This window comes from Gasterosteus aculeatus, chromosome 13 (assembly GCF_964276395.1).
Source record: "Gasterosteus aculeatus chromosome 13, fGasAcu3.hap1.1, whole genome shotgun sequence".
Taxonomy (NCBI): domain Eukaryota; kingdom Metazoa; phylum Chordata; class Actinopteri; order Perciformes; family Gasterosteidae; genus Gasterosteus; species Gasterosteus aculeatus.
In genome coordinates this window covers 23,404,344-23,414,288 of record NC_135701.1, presented here as the reverse complement: position 1 = coordinate 23,414,288, position 9,945 = coordinate 23,404,344, and the positions used below count along the sequence as shown (strand labels likewise).

At 50.7% G+C, this 9,945-nt stretch overlaps 1 protein-coding gene across 9 annotated transcripts; it reads left to right on the top strand.

Moving 5' to 3' along the window:
- Positions 1 to 540: 540 nt before the first annotated feature.
- pomt1 (protein-O-mannosyltransferase 1) lies at positions 541 to 9,068 on the top strand. 9 transcript variants are annotated; one of them, XM_040196140.2, is made up of 20 exons: positions 541 to 1,418; positions 3,856 to 3,977; positions 4,057 to 4,163; positions 4,236 to 4,286; positions 4,360 to 4,506; positions 4,586 to 4,694; positions 4,769 to 4,825; positions 5,367 to 5,460; positions 5,560 to 5,715; positions 6,725 to 6,855; positions 6,935 to 7,030; positions 7,104 to 7,196; positions 7,282 to 7,378; positions 7,472 to 7,564; positions 7,652 to 7,772; positions 7,911 to 8,008; positions 8,113 to 8,226; positions 8,317 to 8,443; positions 8,533 to 8,710; positions 8,803 to 9,068. In XM_040196140.2, the coding sequence occupies exons 2-20, from the start codon at positions 3,865 to 3,867 to the stop codon at positions 8,975 to 8,977; spliced, it is 2,157 nt and encodes a 718-aa protein (XP_040052074.2). In that variant the 5' UTR covers positions 541 to 1,418; positions 3,856 to 3,864; the 3' UTR covers positions 8,978 to 9,068. The 9 variants fall into 9 exon arrangements, 8 of the variants coding, with proteins under 8 accessions (XP_040052074.2, XP_077942679.1, XP_077942682.1 ...); XM_078086553.1 differs by having other exon boundaries at positions 889 to 1,418; positions 8,806 to 9,068; XM_078086556.1 differs by having other exon boundaries at positions 1,034 to 1,418; positions 3,514 to 3,977; positions 8,806 to 9,068.
- The last annotated feature ends 877 nt before the right edge of the window (positions 9,069 to 9,945 follow it).

Here is a 9,945-nt window from a genome sequence, read left to right as displayed (position 1 = left end):
TGTCCTTGATGAAAAGCAGCAGTGTGGATGCACGGGGCAATAAAGTCTATGATCAATAAATAAAGCAACCAGCGACTTCCACACACAAAGACGTGACTCTGCAGGTCGTCTTCAACAAAACACGTGACTCCACCTGTTGTTCTGGAGGTGAATCGCTCTGCAACACACGCAGGACTTTACAACCAGGAAGTGAAACCAGCGCGTCGACACGTAAAGACGCAGACGCAGAATATGGTGGCCCTGCAAGAGCAAAACACAACAGCAAATAGGAAAACACAACAACAGACTGAAAGGGGAGGGCCTTATAGCAGGAAGCAGAGGACGGACCCTTCTCAGTGGACAGACGGACTGTCTGTCTTTTAACCCTCTTAATTCGAAGCCTTTCACCAGCGACGGAAAGTGACACGAAGGATTCAAACTACCGTGACTCTTAACTATTTGCACAATCGCATCCTGAAAGCTGAGAAATGCTGCTTTTTAGATATTCTGTCAATCAATAAATCAGTGGGGGGGCTGAGAGGCTGTGATGAGGGAGGAAGTGACGCAGCAGGAAGTCACGGAGAGATGGCGATGTTTTACGAGTGTCTTAAAAGTGTCCTTATAGTGTTTCACCATTGTTTAAATAAAAGGGGGGGGGGGTACCCCGGTGGACGCCGCGGACGCTACGGCCGACTGGAGTCCGATTCCTTGGCGTGAGGAATTGGATGTGTGGCGGGAGTGTGTGACACTTGAGAGCTCTGTTTCATTTCCTGTTAGCAGACAGACAGACAGACAGTCCATCTGTCCAATCAGAAGGGTCCGTCCTCTGCTATAAGGCCCTACCTTTTCCGTAAGGAGTTCATTTCGTTGTATTTTCCTATTTACCGTTGTGTTTTGCACTTCAGGGCCACCGTAGCAGAAGCATGCGCCAGCCTTAGAGAAACGATCAGCTCCACCTTTAGTGAGCAGACAGCATCAACCAAACACCGGGCACATCGAGCGGCTCAGCGAGCAGGCAGCAGCAACCAAACACCGGGCACATCGAGCGGCTCAGCGAGCAGGCAGCACCAACCAAACACCGGGCACATCGAGCGGCTCAGCGAGCAGGCAGCACCAACCAAACACCGGGCACATCGAGCGGCTCAGCGAGCAGGCAGCACCAACCAAACACCGGGCACATCGAGCGGCTCAGCGAGCAGGCAGCACCAACCAAACACCGGGCACATCGAGCGGCTCAGCGAGCAGGCAGCACCAACCAAACACCGGGCACATCGAGCGGCTCAGCGAGCAGGCAGCACCAACCAAACACCGGGCACATCGAGCGGCTCAGCGAGCAGGCAGCAGCAAACCAGGAGAAACGAGTCACGAGCAGCGGAGGAGCTGAGAGTTAGTCCTTTACCGGCAGGATGGTCTGACTGTTAACGTTCTGACGTCACCAGGTGGGTTGTAGGCAGGAATGTAAGCTAACAAAACTCTGGCAGCTAATTGCTAACGGTGGTGCTATTGCTAACGGCCGATTCAAAGATTTGTATTGTCAGCTACACACGCGCTGTGTATTTTGCCTTTTCTGGAAAGCCAACCAATTTTAAAATAAAAATACAATATTTACATAAATGTTCATGAAATAAAAATGAGGTAAGGGGAAGTGCAAAACTGAGCAGGTTGTAAAAGAAAAAACTTACAATATAAATGAACAGTACAGTAACAGTAAGTGAACCCTAACAAGCTAAAACAGTCAGGTTATAGAGTCCTCTCAGCTGTTGATGCCTCTAATGGCAGTGGGGAAAAGGAGTTTCAGTGTGGTGGTCCTGCATTTGACCTCCTGCCTGAGGGGAGAAGCGTGAACAGACCATGTTGGGGCGGCGGGGTCTCTCCTGTGAACCCTGTGGCGGTAGATGCTCTGCAGAGAGGGTGGTGGGGTCTTGGTGATCTTATCTGCTGTCCTCACCTCTCTCTGCGGTCCATGGTGGATGTGCTGCCGTACCACACGGTGATGCAGCTGGTCGATATGCTCTCCATGATGCAGCTGTAGAAGTTGCTGAGGATCTTGGGAGACATCCCAAACTTCCTCAGCCTCCTCAGGAAGTACAGCCGCTGTTGAGCCTTCTTGACCAGCTGCTTTGTGTTGAGTGTCCAGGTGAGGTCCTCACTGAAGTGGACCCCGAGGCATCTGAAGCTGCTCACCCTCTTAACTTCAAGCTCCTGGATGAAAAGTGGTTGATGAGGTCTCCTCTCCTTCCTCATGTCCACTATCAGCTCCTTGGTCTTGTCAGTGTTGAGGGTGAGGTTGTTGTCCTCGCACCATGACACCAAGCTGGCCACCTCCCTCCTGTATGCCGCTTCGTTCCCCCAGTGATGCGTCCCATCACTGCGGCGTCATCAGCAAACTTCAGGACGATGTTATCCTCGTGGGAGGCGACACAGTCGTGGGTGAACAGGGTGTAGAGGACGGGGCTGAGGACACAACCCTGTGGGGTGAAGATGCTGGCTGAAGGCCAGTGAGAAAGTCAAACAGCCAGTCACAGAGGGTGGGATGGGTTTGTGGGGGACGCCGGTGTTGACGGTGGTAGCTCTTGTTTCCTGGTGAGAGGAGTAGTGGAGGGCAGCTGCTGAGGATCCACTATGCTGCTCTGGATTGATCCCGGTGTGTGTGCCTCTCTGTGATGGAGCTGGAGGTTTCGAAGCGGGTGTAGAAGGCGTTGAGGTCTTCCGGCAGGCGCTGATGGAGCTGGTGGTGGTCCTGCGGTGGTCCGCACTCATAGGTGCATGAGTATTCATGCATTTGTTAATACATGTTACAGCGATTATGACAGTTATTACTGATCAGGAACAAGGAGAGCAGAAGTGACTTCAGAATCATTGAAGTGCTCATGATCCACGTGGTGTTTTCATCCTGTCTCGTGTCGCTAGGCTGCATCCTTAAGGACGCGTCCCAATCCGTCGGCTCCTCCGAACGCGGTCCTCTAGGAGCCGCTTTGGAGGACACGTCTGATCTGTCCTTTGCACATATCCCAGCATGCAGCGCGGGCCGACGAGGATTTAATTTATGTAACGTTAAGTCATAGAATTCACTTGATTATCGACCGATAAAGGTTATAATATAACATCACATCTTAGTTCATGAAATGGATAAAGTCACGTGCCGTTGGTGACGTCCTGTTGTTAAACGCACATAAGACAGTAAAGTGATGACGTTAACTCCGTTACCCCCCCGTACGGCCCCTGAGCCGGACCCTCACCTGAACCCCCCGGGTCCCTGTGCTGTTCTTCTGAACATCCATGAACTACACACGTTTAGAACAAACACACAACCGGAAAGATCACTTTAAGTCAGTGACGTCACAGAATAAATACACAACGATGCTCAACTCGCTTTTCCTTTTGTTGTGTGATTATAAAGTAACTTTACATTTAGTTGTGTTCTTCTCTCAGCCTGGAACAGATCACGGTCCGGAGGAGAAGCTTTTCTTCCTACATTAGATGAAATAACATCATCTTCTGCTTCTGGACTTTGTCATTGTTTTGGCTTTGAAGACTCTTACGGTCAAGCAGCAGGTTGCTAGGCAACAGGAGCAGTGGAGGTAAAGCTGATGACGCAAGCAGGAAGTCCCCCCGTAGGACAGACCGTCCCATTTCAGAGACCGTCCCAGTTCAGCCTGTACGGTTGTTGAGGACCAGCCCCGGTCTCCGAAGGCTGCTGAAGGATGCAGGCTACAAGGATGCAGGCTACAAGGATGCAGGCTACAAGGATGCAGCCTGCGACTTTGAGACACAGCTTCTGTCTCAAATGTCCCTATTTCACCTCTCACTCACCTGTCTTGTGTCTCAGGTGTCTTCTACCTCACCTGTCTTGTGTCTCACCTGTCTTGTGTGCAGGTGTCAGTGATGCTGCAGTTCCCCCTGGTGGTGACAACTCAGGTTGACCTGGTCCTGGTTCTGGTCTCCCTGCTGGCCCTCTGGACCAGACTCAGTCACCTGAGCTACCCCAACGCTGTGGTGTAAGTGTGTTTGATTTACCCCCCCCTCGCCCCCCCCCCCCCCCCAAAAGCTCCATGATGTCTTTGCCTGCGTTTAAAGGTTTGATGAGGTCTACTACGGTCAGTTCGTGTCTCTCTACATGAAGAGAGTTTTCTTCATCGATGAGAGCGGGCCTCCGCTCGGTCACACGATACTCGCCCTCGGAGGTCAGTAACCACGACAACCATTGTGTGGGCTCATCTGTGTGTCGGGTGACTTTATTAATGTGTTTGTTGCAGCGTACCTGGGAGGGTTCGATGGAAACTTTGTATGGAACAGAATCGGAGCAGGTAGGAACTTCAGTTACCGCCACATTGCACCAGCTGAACCCATCTGAGCCGGTGCGTTTGTCTCGTTGTGCAGAGTATCCCAGCAGTTTGAGTGTGTGGAGTCTTCGTTTCCTGCCGGCTCTGTGTGGAGCGCTCTGTGTTCCTCTCGTCTACCTGCTGACTCTGGAGCTGAAGTTCTCTCACCTGTCTGCTCTGGGAGCTTCAGCGCTGCTGCTGCTGGGTGAGAAACGAGCGCGGTGCGTTCAGGGACGGACGTGAGCGCGGTGCGTTCAGGGACTGACACTAACCCTCGGTTGCAGATAACTCTCTCATCGTGCAGTCCCGCTTCATGCTGCTGGAGTCGCTGCTCATCTTCTTCGTGCTGCTGGCTTTCTTCTCCTACCTGAGGTTCCACAACTCCTCCCACAGGTGAGACTTCAGCTGGAGACAAGCTCCTCCCACAGGCGGACACGTCGGTGACTCTGTGACCTTTGACCCCTCAGCTGCTTCAGATACTGCTGGCTGCTGCTGTCTGGAGCTTCATGTGCCGCGGCCGTAGGGTGAGTGTGTGTCTGTCTGTGTGTGCGTGTCTGTGTGTCTGTCTGTGTGTGCGTGTCTGTGTGTCTGTCTGTGTCTGCGTGTGCACACACACACTTCAGGAGCCGAAGCGTTACGTGATGAAGACCACACTGTCTCACACTGCGTCTCCCATACTGTCTCACACAGTGTCCCACAGACTGTGTCTCACACAGTGTCCCACAGACTGTGTCTCATACTGTACATGTCAGTACAGTGTTGCGATGCAGAGAACATCTGGAAAGCCGCTGCATGTCGTGCAGCCGAGTTAACTTAAGCTGGATGCTGGGACATTGGATGCTGGGACATTGGATGATGGGACATTTGATGATGGGACATTGGATGATGGGACATTGGATGCTGGGACATTGGATGATGGGACATTGGATGCTGGGACATTGGATGCTGGGACATTTGATGATGGGACATTGGATGATGGGACATTGGATGATGGGACATTGGATCTACTTAGTTGACGCCCGTGTGAGGAACCTGGTGTGTGTTAATGTGTGTGTTTGCGGTCAGGGTGAAGTATATGGGCGTGTTCTCCTACTTGCTGCTGGTGGGTGTGGCCTCTCTGCACACCTGGCGCCTTATTGGAGACCGAGCCGTCAGCCACGTGAGTTCAGACACCGATCAATAAACTGATCATCAGCTCATTCATACGCACATGCTGCTGTTTGATGGTGATGATGTCATTTACACTGTGTCCGTGTAGCTGAGTGTGTGTGTGCAGTGTGTGTGTCGGATTGTGTGTCTCCTGGTGGTTCCGGTGCTGCTCTACGTCTTCTGGTTCTACGTTCATCTCACTCTATTGGACCGCAGTGGACCACATGACCAGCTGATGAGCCCCGCCTTCCAGGCCAGTCTGGAGGTAACACACACAAGTACACAAAAACACAGACACACACTACTACACATGCACAGACAAACAAACACAATTCAATTCATTTCATTTTCTATAGTGCAAATTAGTCAGAGGGGTTTATAGTCTCACATTGTTGGGGGAGATTGTGTTGATCTGCACATTGTGAGTCTCAGGAACTCATTAAGGAGGATCATAAAGGCCCACATGAGAGAACTTGTAGGTTATTGTGCATGTATGTATTTCTGCTGGACTATTCAGGAACTTATTTGCTGTCTTGTGTTGCTTGATGTTTGACTGTTAGGAAAGTTGTTGTCAAGTTAGCCAGCAAAGCTACAGGCTGAAAACCCCCACGGTTTCCCCGTGTGACGCACGCGTTTGCATGTTTTCACACTCACGCCACACATCACACTTCTTACGCTGGTTCATCTCAGACCTCGCGACGGTAAACGGCGCATCTGTAACCCGATAACTTCACCCGTCGGCCGCAGCGTTCACCGACAACGTCTCACTCACACGTTTAGTGGAAAGTATCACAACAAGATTACAAAGAAGCCAGAGCACTTAATACTAGCATCAATGTCCGAGCGGGTTATAACAAGCTAGCATCGCTAACGAGATGTCTTGCTAGCGGCTAAACTAGCAAGTCAACAATTTTCCAAACCCAGTCAAACATCAAGCGAGTGCAACACGAGACAAAGCAGACGTCCTGTTATCACGCTTCCTCTTTTGGAAACACAAAAAATGCATCCGGGTAAAAGAGGACGTGTGGTCACGCTAGCTAAGCTAGGCTAAGCTACCCTTTTCTGGACTTTTGTTTTAGATTCCATCACACACAGTTGAAGATATGATAACAATTAGACTCCTACATGCTTTGTAAGTGGGAAAATCAGCAGTGTATCAAATCCTTGTTCTCCCCACTGTGTATTTGTCTATGTGTGTGTATATATATATATATATGTATATATATGTATGTGTGTATATATATAATATTATTGTATTGGTTGTGTGTTGTCAGGGTGGTCTCTCCAGGATCACTCTGGGTCAGCCGTTGGAAGTCGCTTATGGTAGTCAGGTGACTTTGAGAAGCTCCGTGTCCCAACCGATGCCCTGCTGGCTCCACTCGCACAAAGCCAACTACCCAATCAGGTGCTGCCAGGTCGCGTGGACACAGCGTCCAATGAGAGAGCTCCCATTTGAAGTCTGACTAACAGTACTTCCTGTTCAGGTATGAAAATGGGCGGGGCAGCTCTCACCAGCAGCAAGTCACCTGTTACCCTTTCAAAGACGTCAACAACTGGTGGATCATTAAGGACCCTGACAGGTGAGTCCCCGTTTGTCCCGGGCGTGTTAGGACGCGTCCCCATCTGAGCAGCCAGTCGGTCTCTGGTCCACAGACAGGAGCTGGTGGTCGGCTCTCCTCCTCGCCCTGTCCGCCACGGCGATGTCATCCAGCTGGTCCATGGGATGACATCACGCTTCCTCAACAGGTAACCGCCCACCTCACTGCCGTGGTGCATTCAAGGACAATCCAACATTGACTTGACGTGTGTGTGTGTGTGTGTGTGTGTATAGTCATGACGTAGCAGCTCCCATGAGCCCTCACTCTCAGGAAGTGTCGGGTTACATCGACTTCAACGTTTCCATGGCAGCACAGAACCTGTGGAGAGTGGTGAGCACATCTATGCTAACGTCCCGCGACCTCCGTGTACACGCTAACGTCCCGCGACCTCCGTGTACACTAACGTCTCGGTACCGTTTGCAGAACATCCCTCACCGGGAGGCGGAATCCGAGTCCTGGAAGACGATCCTGTCTGAGGTTTGGCTAGTTCATGTCAACACTTCAGCTGTCCTCAAGGTACTGACAGGAAGTGAGCCTGCGACACACCAGCTTCCTGTGACCACACGAGGGTTGATGTGTGTGTGTGTGTGTGTGTGTGTGTAGCTGAGCGGTGTGTCTCTTCCAGACTGGGGTTTCCGTCAGTTGGAGGTCGTCGGGGAGAAACTGTTTAAAGCTCACAGCAGCAGTTTGGGCTGGACCGTCGAGGAGCATCGATATGGAACCAGTACGACCTCTGACCCCAACTTACACGCTGTGTCTCTGTAGAGTTCTCGCTTTTTAATGTTTGCAGACCATAACCGATCAATCATAGCTGGTGTGTGTGTGTGTGTCTGTGTGTGTGTGTGTGTGTGTGTGTGTGTAGGTCAGGAGCAGAAGGAGAGGGAGGCGGAGCTTCATTCTCCGACTCATATCGATGTGGAGAGGAAGATTTCCTTCTGGGCCAAATTCTTAGAGCTCCAGGTATGACATCATCACATTGTTATCCAATCAGATGGCTTGTTTGTGCCTCATTTAAAGGTTCATAAGTGTAGCGATGATGATATCATGTGGCGTTACCATGACAGTGGAAGATGCTGACAGTGAAACAAGAAGACTCTGAGCACAAGTACAGCTCCTCCCCTCTGGAGTGGGTCACCATGGAAACCAACATCGCATACTGGCTGCACGCCTCCACCAACGTAACGTTCTGACATCTGTTGATAAGAGTGCGTTATAAATAAAATGTAGGATTATTCACTCACTTGTGTGAATGGCGGCTTCCACCTCAGGCTCAGATCCATTTGATTGGTAACCCGGTGTCGTGGGGCGTGGCCATACTCAGCCTGCTGTCCTATCAGCTTCTGGCAGCCATCTACCTAGTGAGGAGGAGGCGGGGCTTCAAAGACATCCCTGACAGTATGCACACACACGAAATGTATGTTTCCTCAGATTGTCACCATGAAATAATGATGTGTGGGTCTCTCTCTGGGTGTGTGTCTCTCCAGGTGTGTGGGCTCAGTTTGTCTGTGTGGGGTGTGTGTGTGTTGGGGGTTGGGTAGTGAATTTTGTTCCCTTCCTGTTGATGGAGAAGACTCTCTTCCTGTATCACTACTTGCCGGCTCTCTGCTACCTGCATCTGCTAAGCCCCGCCCTGCTGGAGCATGTACACACTCACCTGCTCAGGTACACGCACTCTCACTGGTGTGTGCACACACACACACGCACACACACACACACACACACTGCGATGTAACTTGTTGTGTGTGTCTGTGCAGCAGAGCGACACACCGCCGTGCGCTGTGCGTGTGCGCGTGGATTGTGCTGATGTCCGTCTTCTTGTCCTATTGGACCTTCTGCCCTTTGACCTACGGCACACCGGAGCTATCGGCCAATCAGCTGCAAGCACTCAAGTGGAGGGACTCCTGGGACATCCTGTACCGCTGCCGCTAGACAGACACACACCTCAATGCATGAAGAGAGGAGTATGACATCACACGCATCACTTCCTGTTTGGTGGAAATAAACACATTTCATTTTCAAATGATCCTTTTTAATGTGTTTTAATGTGAAGGAGGAGGAGCTGCTCACCTGTAGACCAGCACCTGTTCCTCGTACGTGGTTCAAATAAGTCGATCAAATGTCCGATTATCCAGATCATGATTACCGAGATGATTGACATCAGACTCGGTTCCTCGAAGGCGGATCGGCGCTCAAAGCGTCTCGTTGGTTTGAACCAGATGTCAATCATCAGGATAATCGTCTTTCGTCACAAGGCGGAAGAGTCGATCCCAGAAAACAGGATTTTTTTAACAGTATAACGGCAAATAAACTTAAAGGAAGAGTCTTTTTTTCTCCGCCGACGAGCAGGAGATGATCATGAACATATGATGAGATAATATGTTCATTTCAATCATTTCTGTCAGATGAATTTAATGTATTATACATATTTGATGTTGTTCATTCTGTACGTCCATCGCAGTCTGTCCGTCCCTGGAAGATTGTCCAGTGTCTCTAAATGTTTCTTCCCTTTATTCTCCTCATCACACACTTTTCATTGTTTGGGGAGTTTTTCCTGTCCATGTGAAGGTTTCTGGACGGAGGACGTCACATGTGTACACACTGTAAAGACACATGAGGCAGATTTGTTTATGAGAGACAGTGTGTGAGACAGTAGGAGACAGTCTGTGGGACAGTGTGTGAGACAGTAGGAGACAGTCTGTGGGACAGTGTGTGAGACAGTAGGAGACAGTCTGTGGGACAGTGTGTGAGACAGTCTGTGGGACAGTAGGAGACAGTCTGTGGGACAGTGTGTGAGACAGTAGGAGACAGTCTGTGGGACAGTGTGTGAGACAGTAGGAGACAGTCTGTGGGACAGTGTGTGAGACAGTCTGTGGGACAGTGTGTGAGACAGTAGGAGA